The 19,398-nt window shown below is 41.0% G+C and overlaps 1 protein-coding gene and 1 long non-coding RNA gene across 2 annotated transcripts; both read left to right on the forward strand.

Annotated features, from left to right (window-relative positions):
* Positions 1 to 2,379: 2,379 nt before the first annotated feature.
* LOC104863341 (olfactory receptor 2G3-like) lies at positions 2,380 to 3,327 on the forward strand. The gene has a single exon (XM_010625711.1). The coding sequence runs from the start codon at positions 2,380 to 2,382 to the stop codon at positions 3,325 to 3,327; it is 948 nt and encodes a 315-aa protein (XP_010624013.1).
* A 9,635-nt stretch (positions 3,328 to 12,962) lies between these two features.
* LOC104863336 lies at positions 12,963 to 13,562 on the forward strand. Its single transcript, XR_780525.1, has 3 exons — positions 12,963 to 13,040; positions 13,290 to 13,343; positions 13,482 to 13,562. It is a non-coding gene; the product is annotated as an uncharacterized LOC104863336 (long non-coding RNA).
* The last annotated feature ends 5,836 nt before the right edge of the window (positions 13,563 to 19,398 follow it).

Genomic DNA, 19,398 nt, shown 5'->3' on the forward strand with positions numbered 1-19,398 from the left:
GTCCTTGATAGCAAGCCTGACCTGATAGCAGCAAGGGAAGCCAGGGAAATACTTCATTCATTGCTCATTTTTAAAAAGAACAACTCTCACTCTTCTCGCAAGTCAGTCAGCTGATCAAGTTAAATACCTCTAACAGTATTTTGAGCTAATAGCTTATTCAGGAACCCACATATGGGTTTAGACAGAGGCTGCACTGAGGTACCCCACCAACGTGGACCTGGATTCCCACCTCATGCCCTTCCCACACTTGTTATCTTTGTCTTTTCTTTCTCAGCCATTCTGATATCAGGGAGGGGACAGAAAACTACAGTTGGACTCACTCAGACTTTGAACCTGAAAAAGTTGGTCTGAAGCAGAGATTAGAGTGGTGGTGACCAAAACTGGTACAGTGGTGGGGTTTAGAGGTGGGTGAAGAAGGACACTAGTGTCGAGCCAGAGAGGAGGAAAGCTCAAGGGATCCATCCCGGGTTCTTGATCTTGATGAGGGAGTGGCTGTCAGATGTTATCAGCACAGTGAGTACTGCGTGGGTAATACACATGGGATTAGCTGCATTTGGCCCCTCCATGTGTGCATTAACTGCAATGGATCATGTTGCACATGGTAACCAAATATATCTGTTGACATAAAATCAATAAGTTTAAAATATAAAATTTATTTTATGCAAATTGGAGCTCTGTACATGTTTATGTATTTTCCTACTAAGAACATAGTACAGGGCGTATTTCCCTCTCCTCTCAGTGTGAGCTCCTGTAAGGACAGGAGGCCAGTCCAGCACCGTCTCCAAAACAGCTGCAGGTCTTCCAATCTCCAACTGCTGAGTCCAATCTCCAGGCTCCAACTCAGTGTGCTCTGCACAGCAGGTATCTATTTTAAAATGCCATTGCCAGATGCTGTCTAAATAAACAAGTAAAAAGAAAAGCATTCAAAGTCAGGCATATTATGACTGCACTGAATGAATGATTTCTTTAGAGTTTTACATTTGAAGAGTATTTCCATCAAGAGAGTCAATGCAGAGATTTTCTGATGATAAACCTTTAGTTCTGTTTGTTGAAGAGTGTGGTTTGAAGCAGAGATTAGAGTGGTGGTGACCAAAACTGGTACAGTGGTGGGGTTTAGAGGTGGGTGAAGAAGGACACTAGTGTCGAGCCAGAGAGGAGGAAAGCTCAAGGGATCCATCCCGGGTTCTTGATCTTGATGAGGGAGTGGCTGTCAGATGTTATCACCACAGTGACTACGGCGTGGGTAATACACATGGGATTAGCTGCATTTGGCCCCTCCATGTGTGCATTTACTGCAATGGATCATGTTGCACATGGTAACCAAATATATCTGTTGACATAAAATAAATAAGTTTAAAATATAAAATTTATTTTATGCAAATTGGAGCTCTGTACATGTTTATGTATTTTCCTACTAAGAACATAGTACAGGGCGTATTTCCCTCTCCTCTCAGTGTGAGCTCCTGTAAGGACAGGAGGCCAGTCCAGCACCGTCTCCAAAACAGCTGCAGGTCTTCCAATCTCCAACTGCTGAGTCCAATCTCCAGGCTCCAACTCAGTGTGCTCTGCACAGCAGGTATCTATTTTAAAATGCCATTGCCAGATGCTGTCTAAATAAACAAGTAAAAAGAAAAGCATTCAAAGTCAGGCATATTATGACTGCACTGAATGAATGATTTCTTTAGAGTTTTACATTTGAAGAGTATTTCCATCAAGAGAGTCAATGCAGAGATTTTCTGATGATAAACCTTTAGTTCTGTTTGTTGAAGAGTGTGGTAGCAGAAAGCCTCCAGAACCTTTTCCACAGGATTCATTGCAGAGCTAAGTGCCTCTGTCACTGCACCTCTGCTTCCTGCAGATTGGTGCTTCAGGGTGAAGGGTGACTCCCTGGCTTCAGGGGACACACTGCCTGCTGACACTGGTCCTCTGATGCATGGCCCAGGGTCTCAGTGCCAATGTCCTCTGCATTAACTGCACAGGTTTAGTTGCAATGATCAAGTGCAAATTGTGGGTGTGCCATGACCTCCTTTGCTGTAGAGATGATGAAAGCTTGGCTCCTTTCCCTGGGAGCTCAGGGAGGTGCAGGCTCCTTAGACTGGAACTGCAGAAGCAGCACTGGAAGCCTGGAAACACAGCTTCCCTCCAGACAAACAGATTCTTCTGTGGTACTGTGGATTGTTGTGAGTGTTTCTTTTTGTTGTCATTGTTATTTTATTAGTTTTTTTAAAATCATTTTTAATGTAGATGTCACCAGTTTCCAGGAGTTTTCATTATGTAAAAAAGCATACACTAATAATATCACTGATTGAAAAAACAAAAGCTATGCTTGCCCTCAAAACTTGTACCTTTCCTTCCAGCCATATCTTAGACACAGATGCCATGGAAATAGAAAATGTAAGTTTTCCCAACACTTTTGTCCTGCTGGGTTTCTCAGAGTTTCCCTGGCTGGAGAGGCCCCTCTTTGCAGTGGTCCTGATCTCCTACATCCTCACCCTGCTGGGGAACAGCTCCATCATCCTTCTCTCCCTGGTGGACCCCAGGCTCCAGACACCCATGTACTTTTTCCTGAACAACCTCTCTCTGGTGGACCTCAGTCTCACCTGTGCCACTGTGCCCCAGCTGCTGGCCAACCTCTGGGGACCAGACAAGACCGTTGCTGCCTGGGGCTGTGTCACACAGGTCAGTATTTTCAGCTGCACTAGCTGCACTGAATGCGCCCTGCTGGCCATGATGGCCATTGATCGCTATGTGGCCATCTGCCGGCCCCTCCACTACACTCTCATCATGCGTCCCTGGGTCTGTGTGCAGATGGCAGCTGTATGCTGGTCCAGTGGCCTGGCCAATGCTCTGCTCCAAGGCATACTCACCTTCCAGCTTCCCCTCTGTGGGCACCATACCCTGGGCCACTTCTTCTGTGAGGTAACTGAACTCATCAAGCTGGCCTGTGGTGACACCTCTGCTAATGAGCTGGCCCTCACCTTGATGACCATTCCATTTGGGGTGTTGGCTCCCCTGATGATCATCATCTCCTACATACTCATTGCCAGGGCTGTACTGAAGCTCCCTTCAGCTGAAGGAAGGCACAAGGCACTCAGTACCTGCAGCTCCCACTTGTTCGTGGTCACCTTGTACTTTGGACCAGGCACGTACTTGTACCTCCAGCCTTCATCCAAGAGTTCCCAAGCCAAGTTCATATCCTTTTTCTGCTGCTTTATCACCCCTGTGCTCAATCCACTCATCTACACCCTGAGAAACAAGGATGTGCAGACAGCATGGAAGAGGATCCTGCAATCCCAGGGCAGCCTGAAATCTTTAAAATCCAGATGACCTCTTCCTGCCTCCTGAGCAATCCCAGGCACACATCAATGAGCAGACTTATTACACCTGCTTTTCCTAAAGAGCATTCATGAGCTTCAAGGAAGAGTTCACAGTTTGCAACATCAGCCACCTCAGTGACTGGAAAACCCTTGGGACCAGAATATTCTATCATATTTAGTCTCATCAGCAGACATAGTCCTTTGTGGCGCCCTTCATATGTATCTGGTCTCTGTAGAGAGAATGTGCTGCATAATTCATACATCTTTGCTGGTTAGTAACTGTTTCTTACTTTAAATTTTTTTTAATTTTTTTATTATTTTGTACCAGTATCAAACTGCAGAACACAGCTGAATCCCTAGCCCTTTTCCTTTCTTCCTTCATTTATTTATTTTGTCCTTTCTTTTTATTTTTTTTTCTTTCTTTCTTTCTATTTTTCTCTGTTCTTCATTCCTTTTTCTTTTTTCCCTCATTGAGTTTATTGTTACTTTCTATGTATACAGTACAGTTACATTCATCACTGGGATCTTGTACTTTTACATGATAAATCTTGGTTCTAATTTTTTCCTCGTACAATTTTTCCCTTCATCCCCTCCACCCTTCTCTATTTGGAAACTTTGTTTCCATTTTTTCATTTTCTATATTTTTTCTTTTCCCTTATTTCCTTTCCCCTACCCTAACCACTTCTCCTACACCTTTAGCCCTTTTCTTCCTATTTCACATTGTCAATTATACAATTTGGATCATATTTACACTTTTAGTTTTGACATCAGAGAAACTATTCAGTACTAACACATGTGTGTCTTATTTATTTCACTTAAGAGTATGGTCTTCATATGCATCCATTTCCTATGAATGACTAGTGTCTCATTCTTGCGGGGTGGGCAGTACCAGAGATTGAACTTAGGTCCTTGCACTTGTGAGGCAGGAGAGGACACCACGGAGCTAAATCCCTGGCCAGTTTCTCATTCTTTATGGCTGAGAAGTACTCCATTTTATAGAAAAACCACACCTTCTTTATCCAGTCTCCAGCTGATGCTCAGTTGGGAAGTCTTAGCTATTACAAACTGTACTGCTATAAACATGGGCACACATATATCACTGTGGTATGATTCTTTTAATTCTTTTAGAAAGATACCCAGCAGAGAGATGGCTGGGTCAAATGGAACCTCTAGTCCTAGTTCTTTGAGGTATCTCCATATAGATTTCCATAGTGGTTGCACCGTCTACACTCCCACCAACAATGGAGAAGTGTTCCTTTCTCCTCACAAACCTTACAACATTTGTTATTGGTTGATTTCTTGATAGCAGCCATTCTTTCTGGGGTGAAGTGGATTCTCATTATTGTTTACATCTGCCTCGCTCAAATGACCAGTGATGTGGAACATTTTTTCATATGTTTATATTCTGATTTTACTTCTTTGTCTATGAAATGTCTGTTCATTTCAGATGCCCATTTTTGAAATGTGTCTGTCTATTTTAGAGGTCTGATTTTTTTGAGTTCTTCATATATTCTGCATAGTAGACCTTTATCTGAGGAACAGCAGGTAAACTTTTTTTTCCCCACATTGTAGGTTGTCCCTTAGCCTTGTTGGTGGTTTTTCTTGCAGTGCAAAACTTTTTTTAAAAAAGATGAAATCCCAGTTGTTGACTCTGTGCTAGTTCCCATGCTACTGAGGATTTGTTCATAAAGTCTTTTCCTATGCCAGTGTCTTCAAAAGTTCTGCCTAACTTCCAGCAAGTTTAGTGTTTCCTTTTTAGTATTTAGATCTTTAATCCACTTGGATTTTATTTTAGTGTATGGTGAATGATAAGGGTCTAGTTTTAATCTTTGGACTGTTGAAATCCAGTTTTTCCAACACCATTTATTAAAGAGGCTATTTTGCCTCCAGTGAGGATGATTGGCTCCTTTGTCAAAGATGAGGTAGCTGAGTATATCTGGAATTGTTTCTGTATCTTCCAAACTATTCCACTGATCTTCAAGACTTTTTCTTTGCCAGTATCACAGTGGCTTTCTAGTATAGTTTCAAGTTGGGAATTGCTATACCCTCTGCCATGTCTCTGTTGCCTAGAATGGCTTCAGCAATTCTAGATCTCTGCTGGTTCCAAATGAATTTTTGGATCATTTTCTCTAGCTCCATGAAATATACTGTTGGAATTTCAGTCGGGATTGCATTGACCCTGTATAGCAGCTTTGGCAGTATGGCCATTTTCACTCTGTTGATTCTTCCTACCCAAGAGCAGGGGATATCTTTCCATTTTCTTGTATCCTCTTCGATCTCTTTTTTCAGAGTGCTATAGCTTTCATTGTAAAGGTCTTTTGCTTCTTTCATTAGATTGATTCCTAGATACTTCATTTTTTTTTGGATGCTATTGTGAAAGGAACTGTTTCCCTGATTTCTCTCTCAGTGAGTCTGCTATTTGTGTACAAGAAGGCTATTGATTTTTGATTGTTGACTCAGCTACTCTATTGAATGTGTCAATTAAGTCTAGAAGTCTTTTGGTGGAGTTTTTTGGGTCTTCTACATAGAGTATCATATCATGAGCAAATAATGACACTTCAACTTTTCCTTTTCTATCTCTATTGCTTTAATTTCTTCCTCATGTCTAATTGCCATGGCTAATGTTTCCAGAACTATATTGAAGAGGAGTGGTGATAGTGGGCATCCTTGTCTTATTCCTGAATGTACATGAAAGTTTTCATTTTTGGGCCATTTAATATGATGTTGGCTGTTGGTTTTTCATAGCTTTTATCAAGTTAAGATAAAGACCATCTATTCCAATTTTCTCTCCTGTTTTTATCATCAATGGGTGTTGAACTTTGTCAAATGCTTTTTTTATCTATTGAGATGATTATATGCTTCTTGTTCTTGACTCTGTTAGTATAAAGTACTGCATGTATTGATTTAAGTATGTTGAATCATCCTTGCATCCCTGGAATAATCTGACTTGGTCACCTCCTCCTTATTTTTTCTTTCCTTCTTTTTTTTGTTCTCTCTCTCTTTCTCTCTCTCTCTCTCTCTCTCTCTCTCTCTCTCTCTCTCTCTTTCTTCCTTTCTTGCTCTTTCATTTCTCTCTTTATTTCTTGCTTCCTTTCTTTCCATCCTTCCTTTTCATCATAGTGCTACTAGTGGTACACAATAATGGTTTTCAGTGTGACCCTTCTCTAATGCATGTTATTGGCATTAGTCACATCTGTCCTCCACATCCCCCCTCTTAGACTTCATATGCCCTCTCCTGTATACCATTTCCTTCCCTAACTGTCCCTCATCTCCTATCATGTCATCTACCCACTTCAGATTCTATGTAGGAACAGAATTGTTGTGTTTGGATTGCAGTGTCTATCTGGATTTTCTTAGAATGATGATCTTCAAATCCTTGAATTTGTCTGAAAATAACCTGAATTTGCTTTCCTTTACCACAGAATAATATTTCGCTGTGATTATATGAACTTTTTCTTTTTCTATTCATCCAATGATAGGCATCTAAGTTGATTTAAAAACTTTGCTACTGTGATTAACAGCACAAGAAATATTTGTATGTATTTGTATTTTATTCTGAATTTAATTACTTTAAATTATATGACATAGAAGAATGCACTAAATCATATGTCTCCTCTATTTTTAGTTTTAGTTTTATTTTAAAAAGGAATTCACAGTGGCTATACTAATTTACTTTTCTATAAACAGCATTTAAGGATTAAATAAATCAACCTCAAATAAATGTACATGAATTGAAATTATATCTTTCGTGTTATCAGACCATAGCCAGTGAGGTTAGAAATAAACAATAAAAGATAATAGAAATTATGCAAATGTAAGGAAACTAAAAAACATACTCTGAACTAAACAATGGATTATGAAAGAAATCAAGGAAGAAAAAGACATTTCCCAGAAGTAAATGATAATGCAAGTATAACATAACAGAACTTATGACACAATGAAAGCAGTCCCAAGAGGAAGTTTGTAGATGTGAATGCTCATAGCACAAAAATAGAGTGAACTAAATAAATAAACTAATTATGCACCTTTAGGTTATAGAAACACAAGACCAATCCAAAACAAAAGCTAGTAGAAGGAATGAAATTATAGAGTTAAAATAAGAGATGAGTGAAATTGGGCCAAAAAAATAAGAAGAATTAATGAGTTAAAGAATTGGTTCATCAAATATGAACAAAAGTAAAATTAGACAAAATGTTAGGCAATCAAATGAAAAAAGAGGAAAGACCAAAAAAAAGCAATTAAAAATAAAAGTATGAAATCACAGTGGATGCTGCCAATAACAAAGCAAAACAAAACACCTTATTAACATTTACTTCACATATGTGTACACCAACAAATTGGAGAATTCAGAAGAAATGGATAGTTTTATAGATATGTACAAATTACCAAAATTAAAGGAAGAGATTTAAATTCCCAGAATAATCCATTAAAATTATAGCAATAAAATTAAAACAAAAAATAACATTAAAGCAGTAATATATAACCCACTAAGAAAATAGCAGTTCCAGATAGTTGAATTGCCAAAATAGCAGTTCTACACTGTTGTACTGCCAAAAGCTTTAGGGAAGTTATAACAGCAGTATTTTTCAAGATATTTAGTGAAATTAAAAGGCAAGAATACAACAAAGTCTTTCCTGAAAGGTACTAATGCCCAGATTCCAAAACCAGACACAGATTCAACCAAAAGGAGAACTATATTCCCATTACTTAGTGAATAGAACTGCAAAGATCCTCAACAAGATGCTGGCAAACTAAACACAATCATGAAAAAGATCATACATCACAACCAAGTAGGCTTCATCCCAAAAATGCAAGGATGGTTCAACATATCCATGCTGATCAATAAGCGTGATCCACCTCATAAAGAGAAATGAGAATAAAATCACGTGATCATCTCAATACACACATAAAAAGCCTCTAAGGAAATACGGCAATATATTATAAATAAAACCACTGAAGAAAATGGCTATTGTGATACTTCACTGAGTAAGAAATGCCCCACAAAACTGGTTCAGCAGAGTTCTGGGTGTGGAAGGCCTACCCTAGGGAGCACTATCCAGAACACTACAAAGGGGAAGCAGGAGCTGCAGTCCTTGCCTTCACCTTGGAAGTCATCTGCTGGCTTCCAGTGCAGACTCTTCAGCCTCCAGCACAGACCCTTTTCCTCCCTGATGTGGATTCCCATGTGACACTACGCTGAGCTCCAGCCTTTGAAGATCCTTGAAGTCTCTGGCATGCAGACAGCACTTGAGTATTCTTGCACACCTGATGCAGCCATTTTAAGGCAATCTTGTAAATTCTTATGCACCTTTGTATCTTGCAAGAAATCCATTTCCTTACTAAGCACTCTTTCATACTGATATAAAGGGACATTATCTCAATCTGCTCAAAGATGTTGATAACAAATCTATTGCCAACATCACATTAAATAGGAACATTGTTACAACATTTTTATAGTGTACATGGGAATTTATACTAGTAAAATCACTATAGAAATCACTGCAGAAAATTCATTTCATCCAGCCATTCCACTGGGAGATATCCTCCTAAAAGAAATAAATCCATTATATTACAGTGATACAGACACATCCATGTTTATAGCAACACAATTCAGTGTAACTAAATATTGGAATCTGCCTATATGACCACTAACAGATAAATGGATTCAGAAAATGTAGTGTTTTTACACAACGCAGTACTGCTCTGCTATAAAGAAAGAACCTCGCTGATTTGTAAGAAAATGGATGTACCTTAAGTGCCTAATGTTACTTAAAAGAATCAGAAACACAAGTTCAAATATCACATTGCTTCTTTTGTATGAGAATCCCAAAGTAAAAATACAGATAAGAGGAAGTAGAGAGGTAGATCAAGGATGGATGAAAAAGAGAGATATATTGCCAACATCACATTAAATAGGAACAGGGGAGGAAAAGCAGAATTGGGGTGTCATGAGCAGGCACCAAATCCACACAAGGAAGTAAACATCATGTATTGCAAACATGCACAGATAGGTGAGAGGAACAAGATTTGGGGGCAGAGAAGGGAAAAGACAAAATAAATGTCCTAACCAAGCAGATGATAATTCTTTCCACTCCCAGGATGTTCTTCAACTTCTTTCTTCAGTGATTTATAATTTTCAATGGAGGAATCTTTTACCTCACAGGGTAACTTTATCCTTAGTATTTTAGTGCATTTGTGCACACATGAGTGTATGTACATATGTGTCTATTGACAGTGTAATTTTTGACTATTTCCTTTCTCAGTGAATTTGTAATTAATATATCAGGAAATGATACATTTTGCATGTTCATGCAGGCTTCCTACTACTCTGCCAAATCTATAAGTTTAAAAGACATGTAATTGACTCTATAACTCTTAGCTATGTATATGTTATCTGCAATCTGGGGCAATTTTACTTTGTCATTTGCTATTTGTGTCCCTTTACTTCCCTCCTATGTGTAATTGCTCAGGATAAAGTTTCCAGTCCCATACTGAATAAGAATAGTGAGGATGGAGCTCTTCAGAAAACAGTGGGATTTTCTTCCTTAATAAAGAAGTACACAAAATATTTTAGGAGAATAAAGAACATGTACATGGACCTAGAATGCAAAGAAAACAGAAAATCCAGATTGTGTACAAACTTGTGAGAAACTTAACCCATGAAAGTTCAGAAACAGTGGAAGGTAGAAGATCTAAGTACATGCAGGGTGGACCATGGAGTTACTTTCTATTCACAATAAACGAATGAACAGATGTACATATACATCTATCATTTTTAAGCAATAGAAAAAGTGATAACCTAGATATAGATGTCATCCAGGGAGCAGAAGGCCAGCTAATTCCCCATAAAGATAAATGATTTCATGGGAATAAAGGATCACAGAAAACAGTAAGTGGACAAGAGTCCTAAACGCTTTTCTCAAAACTTCTGCTAAATGAATTTATGAAAATACATGCAATAAAATCATGGTTTGGGGCATAATTTGTGGTGGAAACGTGCTTGTAGTTCAAAGTACTTGTATATCAAGGCAAGTTTCTCCATAAGAAAAAAAAGAGAAATTCAGGTAATTCATTCCACATTTATATAAATGTGATGGCAATACTGTCATATAATAAAATTAATAAAGAATATAAATAAAAACAAACAAATTAACCTGCACTTAACTCTGCAAACCTTCAGGAGTGTTGGAGACAAGAAAGAAGAGTGTGACTTTCACTCTCACTAAGACAGTCGCTGCTATCGGCTCAATGTGTCTTTTGTTTTCATGCAACTTTAACGAGAGCCCTGTCCAGTGACATTTACCTTTGCCTCCTATTGAGGATTTTGCAGAAATGTGATGTTGCATTGTGGTTAAACACATTCATATCTCTCACTACAACATCTTACTTGGGTGGTGCTTTTCTACACAATTTCGTGCTGTCTCACACTTTGTACATCTCTCCCTAATCTCATTTGAAGTGAGGGATTCCTCTGCCTTTGCTTTTCTTCTCCTTGTCTGCAAATGATATCTCCCCCATAAGTTGTTACTGTTAACAGATGATGACACACAATCCCAGTAAATGGGAGAGAGGGAAAAGGAGAGACAGAGAGAGGGAGAGAGAGAGAGAGAGAGAGAGAGAGAGAGAGAGAGAGAGAGAGAGATGGAGGGAGGGAGAGGAGGTGTTGAGAGCAACGTGTGGCTCAACTGTGGTTATGCGACATTCAGTGTCATACTACTTGTACTGCAAGACATAACTAATTTATCAAGTTAAAATTTATTAGAAATGTTTTTTCTTTTTGCAGAACACTTGAAACAATAGAATCACAACTTCACTTTCTTGTACTTTCTTAGGTTGTCTTCGGCCAAATATTTTTCAAATAGGAAAGTTTAAAAGGAGTACATTTGAGTAGACTTTTTCTTATGATTTTTTTAACATTTAATGGATGTTTCAGAGTGTAGCAGTACATTTTTATGGGGTCCAAAGTGGAGTTGTAATTTTTTAATATAAAGTGCAGTGATCAAATCAAATCAATGATCCCATCCAGCTTCTTAAACACATGATATCTTCATAAGACCCATCCTCCCAGCAACTATGAGCTGTGTGTCCCTGTGGAAAGATTTAAACTCACTATGTTGGAGAGAGATCTGAGCACACATAGTCCCTGCAACACCATTCACAACAGCCAGGGGATGGAGCAAACACAGTGTTCATAATGACCAAATGGTTAAGACAATGCAGTTTATATACATGATAGAATGCTGTTGATCCTGTTTGCAACAACTGCAGTGGATTTGGAGAACACTCTGCCAAGTTAATAATTAAAATAAGAAATAAGTTAAACAGAGGGAGATGCAGAGTATTGTCTCTCTTGCATAGAATAAAGCCATTCCATTTAGAGGATTATAGTTTTGGTTGCCAGAAATTGGAATTGAGTGAAATAGGAAGACAAAATTAAAAGACTAAAAAATTCACTTCCTTAAGATAATCAGTTTAGAGCATTTTAAATATCTCTGCACATCCTGTGTTTGTTTTAAGTATATTTTCCTTGAAGTCTGGAGCTGAATATTTGGTATATTCAGTTTCTGAAATTCTCTCTGCAACTAACTTCCTGGTTATATTCAGAATCCATTTTCCAAGTTAAGCAGTTTGATAAGTCTCACCTTTGATCTAATGTCATCTAGGAGCTTTTGAGTTGATTTCTCACAGTCTTTTACTATTTTTAAAAGATCTCTTTTTTCATGGTCACTGACAGCCATTATATGTTCTATATTGGATATTCTGCCTTCACATTGGCTCAATCTGCTGTGTATACTTTCAATAGAGATTTTAATCTCCTGGATATAAGTATGAATATGTTTCACTGATTCCATTTTTTTCACATGTTGGGCATCCACAGTTTCCATTTCTTTCCTGTGCTGAGCATTTATGACTTCCATCATTGTCCTGAACTCATCTATTTTTAAATCTGTTTCTCTTCCACAGACACTAGTAACATTTTTTATTCTGCTCACCATGTTTGTAGCAGTCAGGGAAATTATTTTGGTTTTTAATTTTTCTAGATCCTTATTAATCTGTTTTTTTTTTACTTCCTGTACTATCAGTTCAGGGTGTCCAGGTGGTTAATCTTCTCCAAAGTTTTCTGAGGGGTAAAAATTAGCCAGATGGTGTTCTTGAGACAGGGCATAGACAGTGTGGGACACACCCTACAGTGAGGTTCATGATAAACAGGATGCCTCCTGGATCTTGAAGACAATATTTCCTTCACATCCTGACATGAGCCTAGAAATCACACTTCTAGACCTCTGATGTGAGCCCTAAAACATGTGCTCTATGTGGTTTGGGGAACGCAAGGTGACCATTGGTGATTATGACATCATTAGCATTGTGGATTCCACACTCCCCCTCCAGCAGCCTTAGCCTCCTACACTGCTTCCAACACAGCCCATATAAAGGCAAAAGTGCTCTTCCCACTGTGAGGATGGAGATTCCCAATAGGACAGAGTCCCCTCAATCCCACCACTAGATACAGCAAAGTTCCCAATAAAATCTCAAAACCTAAGCAGACAGGGCCACTCCACTCAATCCCACTCTTGAGTTTTCTCATCAGCCCACTCCCCACCTGAGCACTGTATCCTCCTTTAACAAAGTCCTGTGTCCTTACTACTGCTGTGTGCTCTGCTCTATCCCTTGTCTGTAACTCCAAGAGCCAGATTTATGAAGTAAGACTGACACCAGATTTTGGTAAGAGCCTCACATTCTGAAGAATGCACACTTCAAGGAAATAGCACTGACAAATGCAGTATTCATAACCTGCTATAAAGTTGTCACCCGTGAGGGTAATCAATGTCTAACCAGCTAAAAGTCTCCTCCATTTTCTACAGTAGTGTTGTGTTTCCACATAAAGTGTGCTGATTTAAATGCAACTTTGAAAGTTTTAGGTGAAATTCCCAGGAAGTGGCATCACTCTTTCCTGTGCACAATTTCTCCTAGAGCCATGTAAACTGCATGATGTAGCCGCAGACTCCATAACCATCCATCTGTACGGTAAGTTTATTGTTCCAGGGTCTTGTCATCATCTCATGCAGGCGAGGTGGTTCTAAAGACAAACAAGAAGAGGGAAATCCCCGTAGTGTTCATCTCCACAGAGGAGGCCCTGAGTTAATGGTCTCCCTGCACTCTCAGGTCTCAGAGGAGCCGAGCCAGGCACCCTCAGGAGCCCTCTACTCATCACTCTCTCTCCTGCCTGGGTTCTGATCACTCCCACCTCGCTCTCCATGAAGGCCAGGCTCTGAAGAGAAGCTTCCCCACTAGAGCCAGCCCAACTGTTCATCACTGGCCTCTTACCCAGGTGTCTCTTCCTTCTTCACCTCAAGGTGAGTGGAGACTGGGTTGTCCTTGAGCAGGCTGCTAACCACCTTTTCCTCCATTGAATCACTCCAAGGACTGTGGTAGAGATTGTCTCACCTAATGTGCATGAGGTGTTCTTGGTAATGGGGAGATAAAATCATACGAACCACAATGAATTCTTTAAGGGTGAAATCTTCAAAAGCCTACTTATTACTGCCTACCCCATATCAACACACAAGGTTTCAGGCCCACGATAAAATGAAGACTGAAAAAGTAAACATTGTAAAAGTAAGTGGCAAAGAAAAAAATAGCAAAATTCTGCAGAGAAGAGAGAAAATAACGAACACCTGGCATGTACTCTAGCATGCATGAGGCATTGCCCTGAATATTAGGTAAAACACAGCAAAAGGGAGCGCAAAACATGTCACTCTGTGTTCTGAACAATGAGAGACAAACAGTTTGGGAACTGTTAAAGTTTATGCAACTTCAGAGTGTTGGGCTAAAATTGGGGGGAAAATTGGGCAAAGTTTGTATTACAAGTGAAGGAAATGTCACTTACCAAGTCTTCTAGAAATTAACCACCCATGAGTCCAGACATTGATGATGCCTTTATTAAATAGTTGCTACAGACCAAACCATGGCACTGGGAAGGCAGACAACTTCAACTTCAGTCCAACTGCCAGAGGGCTCTCAGGCAGAAGGCAGGGGGTCATGACGCTGTCGGGACTGACCGTAGTACTTGGAGGCAGAGGAGACTGCGGGACAGAGCAGAGGGAGTGACGCTGGTGCAGGGGTCACAGAAGTCTCTCTGCAGCCGTGGGCTGGGTTAGAGGCACAGGCAGAAGGCAGCTGTGCAGGGCCAGGCTGAAGTCTTTTTATAGGAGGTGAGGCAATCAGTGCATGGGATTCCTCCTCCTTACTGCCTATCTCCTGCCACCAGACAAGGGAGAGAAGGCAGGGAGGAAGGGGGGCAGTACAGGGCTCACATCACAGGCGGGGCTGCTGCCACGTGGATGTCACCAAGAGGACAGCACTGACTGGCCACTTGCGCTCTATCCTTTCTGCTGTGATAAAAGGTGGAATAATTCACTCCAGTCACACAGGCAACCCTGAAGGAGTGAGTACAGGTGGAATTAGTGAATTAGTGCACAGAGATTTCAGCCTTCAAGCAAGAAGGTGGGCAGTGCCACCGGGTGTGAGGCTGGGTAGGTTTTAGGGCACAGAAGGGTTTCTTCTGGTGACTGTGGTGCTTGCTGACCAATTGAACTAGAGCTAACTCTAGCACTGCCAGATGTATTCCTGCTCATTTGTGATGGTCACTGTTCCCTCCAGGGCCTGAAGCGTGGAAGAAGGTGAGGAACAGTTACGGTGCAAGCTCTAATCTAACTCAGGCCTCAGGCCAGGCAGGAGGGACATCCTTTGTAAAAGAATGCTTATTTTTATATTATTTTAAAATTTTTAAAGAACTTTCTCCTTGAGCTATGGTTTGGCACAGGCCATGCAGTAGGATGCTATGTGCCTGGTTCACAACATAGAGGCCCCGAGCCCTGGGTCTGAGACCTCATAAGTGAGTAAAATGTGTTACATACTGAGGTCTGTGTTTCCTCGTTTATCTGTAGTGGGCACAGTGTGCTACTTTGGCCCTCCTCTGTCCCTCAGGCCCACTAACTGGGCACAACCTGCCCAACAGTGAGGCTGTTTGGTGGGTACCTGGGGGCTTTAAAACAATAAATGATAGAGCCGGGCATGATGGCACACACCTCTAATCCCAGCACTTGGGAAGCTGAGGCAGGAGGATCGCAGTGAATTTGAGACCAGCCTGGACTACATAGTGAGTTCCAGGTCAGTCTCAACTATATAGTGATACACTGTCTCAAAAACAAACAAACAAACAAACAAACAAATGAAAAAAACAATGAATGGTAAAATGAGGGCTGGGATTCCAGGGGATCCTCAGCCGGGCCCTGAGGAATGCAGGAGGCTGGGTGTGTCTGGAAACAGGACCTTCCCAGTGGCCGGCAGTGAGTCAGATACTGACATGAGGAGATCGGAGGTTGGCCTGGAACTCATTCCTGACTTCATGAGGAGTTGGTGTCTTTAATTCTCAAAAGCTGGTGACCCAAGTAGAAACAAATCAGTCATCATGGTGCTATACACAGTGAGATCACTTGAAAAAGTAACTTCTGCTTTTTGGTTCCAGGTTCATTTCATGTAAGATAATGAAGTTCAGCTGCATTCCCATTAATGATAGGATTTCCTTCTCTAGGGTAGAATGTCATTCAGTGTTTATCATTCACTGCACTTTGCCTTCCACTCACCTATGCCTGGATCTATATTTTGACTGTGATGAATAATGCCTCAGTGACCATGAGAGGGACCTGTTTCCACAGCATCCTGGATTCATTCCTGTGCACACCTCCCCAGGAGTGAGACTGCTGTGTCACAGAACAGTTCTATTAAAATCTCTTGATATGTTCTAAATCTGTCTCCCTAAGGATCAAAATTACCTTCCCAACAACATCATGCCTCTTTTCAACATTCCTGTCAATGTCCGGCATCTTTGCCCTTCTTGTAACAGCCCCTCCAGCCCAAGTGAGTTGAGAAAGATAAGTAAAGTCTGCTCTCACCCACATGCAGCTGAAAGAGTTAATCTTCTAAAGCTGAGTGCGGAGTGGAGGTGGGCAGAGGCTCAGAGTGGTTTCTTTGGGGATGCAGTGAGGGAAGCCACGGGTTCATAGCCACAGCCACACAGGAAGGAGGAACAAGATCTCTGGTATGGCACAGGACCTGTGGTTAGTGGTGATATATCGTACCCTTGGACAGTTTAAGACTGTGGATGTTAAGTATTTTCACCACAAAAACAACTACAGGGGATAATGCATAATTCAAATCACAACATTTAACTATTCAACTATTTAAATATTCTCCAAAATGTTTTGCTGTTTATTAAAATGCCTATAATTTTATATCTCTGTTTACAATAAAATTTGGAAAAACAACTTTCCTTTATGCAAGGTTCATGCTTTATGGATTTTTTAATGAACTCTGCCTCTTGAATACATTTGTAATTAAAATTCTCTCTTCCAACTGCAGACTCATTTCCAGAATAATACTATTTCTGGGTAACAGTGGTGCTGTCACCACCAGACTTTCAATACAGCCTCTCTAGTGTACACGTCCATACTCCTGTTCGATACATGCTAGAAATTCCAAAGTAGAACAGTTTAAATGTTTCCTAATCAAAGAAACAAATCCAGACATACATTGGAAATAGAAAATGCTAATTTCTTTGATGACATGTTATAGACTATATTTCCACTAATTAAGCAAATCCCCAAGGTTTTTTCATTTCTCCAGTGATCTATTGTTCTTACCTGTGTGATCAAAGAAAAAGTTCAGGATTTCCCAGCCAAGGGTCCCACCTCCCGTAAAGGGACAGTTACATGTGAGCAGCATCCCAATGGGGTGTGATCCCCATGGCCTGGCAGACCCGTGTGTCCTTCAGGATTGGTGTGGAAAAGCAGCAGGGGTCCTTGGCTCTGTCATAGCAATACTCTTACCTCCCTGTGCATAGCTCACTGTCTCCCAATTTCAGGGTTTTCTGTATTTGACACACACCTGTGCCATTCTATCACCCCTTGTTTAAGTGCATATCCTGCAGGAGCTGTGCCAATCCTTGGCCTACAGATGAGGACCCTGGAGGCTCACTGGGAGGCTAATGTACAGCAGAGGGGTCTCAATAATATTTATTATTATTAGGAGGAGACAATAATATTTAAATACTATCCACAAAACTGCTTTTCTGACACAGCATCATGTGTTAGTCATTCTGCTTGTTTTTCTTACCTGTTCAGTTCATATTCACAAATACCATCCTTTGGTAAAGTAAAGAAATCATCAGTTTTCCTGTATGTGCTGTTCCCATCCTTGTTGTCCACTTCATCTTCTGTAGACTCCTGAGAGGTAGATTTTGTTACATGATAAGGCTGACAGCGAAGGTGGTGACATCCTCTGGATCAGTTCCTCAGCTGTCACATCCCCTTTGTCTTGTTGGCACCACGGATCAGACAGGATTACTGCAGGTGTAACCACTGTGCCCATAGGTCTGTACTGCTTATCCAGATATATACTCAGTGGCCGCTTCTGACAGCCAAACCTCCCTCTCCAAATCATCCCACAGACGTGTTTGTTTAGATACAACCGGAAATTTTGCCGTCACTGAAGACAGGGCCTCCCTACTTCTGCCAGAGAGGAGAGGGGAACTCAACTCACTCAGTCTGTGCAGCTTCTGTTTGTCTCATTACAGAAAAATATTTCAGAAGTGTCCGTGAGAGACAAGGCTGAGGTAGTAGGCAGAGCTAGAAGTAAAAACACGGGGAAAAGACTTCAAATTGAGGGTCTGACGGGGCACAGAACTCACAGAGTGGAATAGAACCAACAGTGGAAAGAACCCGCAGACTAGAGGAGAGAACAATGAACACCGTCAGTACTGGAGTCAGAGAGATCAAAGGCTGCAGAAAAGGCAGCGAGTTTCAAGGACGTAGGAAACACAATGAACCCAATAACACGGCGTCGGGGAAGAACTGAACTATGGAGAAGAGGGACAGAGAAAACTGAAAAACAGTGGCCAACAACTTCCAGATGATGAAGGGTGAGAATATACAGAAAGTCAACAACAGTGAGAACGCACTGAAAGAGATCCTCACCGGACGTAAAGGTCCAGAGAAGACCGAACACGAAGAGCGAACTGTGCAAGCAGCGAGAGTGAGCCGACTTCTCAGGTGCAAGAAATCTTCAGTGAGAGCCTGGGAGGATTAACACCATACATTTTATCACCAGTGAGAAGATTAAAAATCAGAGCCCTGCGGCACTAGATGGATATGTAGAATGCTACAGCTGCCCTAGAACACAGCAGAAAGAGACACAAATAGAAAACACACAATGAAACAATTGTATTCCGGGTAGTTAGTCAAAGAATTGGGAGCAGAGTCCTGCGGAGGTTTTTGGGCACCAAAGTCCGTACGAGTACTATTCACAGTACCCAAAATACTGAAGTGCCCAGGGGTGCAGTGGCAGGTGAATGTATAAGCAAAATATTAAAACATCACATACAATGTGATCTTACTCTACCTTCAGAAACATAAGAAATGTTCTCCAGAGCATACATTGATCTCAACAGCATTGTATAAGTCAGGTCCCCCCAAACCATGGAACCCGGCCCCACAAAAAGAGGCGAGCAGCAGCTACCCGAGCAAAGCTCCATCTGTATTTACAGTCACTTGCCTTCTCTGCCATCACCACCTGAGCTCTGCCTTCTGGAGGATCGGGAAGAACGTTAGATTCTCATAGTAGCGTGAACCTTACTGCACATTTTAGGAATTTAAGTGACATGATCTAAATCCCGATGATCAGAGGCAGAGCTGAGGCCAAGATGCTATCACTGGGGAGCAGCTGCAGACACAGAACATCAGCAGAGAGGTTTGACTGCAGAGACCATGATAAACTGACGGCTTGCAGCTGCAGATCTAAACTCTACCAGTTGGAACTGCTGGCGAGCTCTGCATTTGCAAGTTAGTTGATGTCGTTCAGTTGAATACATGCATCTGCTGGCAGGCTTTCAGGGAGAATCCACATTAGTTTGTCCTGTGCGTGGCTCACCCATGTTTATTTACCAGGTGCATCGTGACTCTGTCCTGCACTGTGCACTCGTATCGTATCAGTCACAGTTTTGATAAACTCACAAGCTAACCCT

The sequence above is a fragment of the Fukomys damarensis genome, unplaced genomic scaffold, assembly GCF_012274545.1.
Source record: "Fukomys damarensis isolate Sample0158 unplaced genomic scaffold, DMR_v1.0_HiC HiC_scaffold_3, whole genome shotgun sequence".
NCBI classification, from domain to species: Eukaryota; Metazoa; Chordata; class Mammalia; order Rodentia; family Bathyergidae; genus Fukomys; species Fukomys damarensis.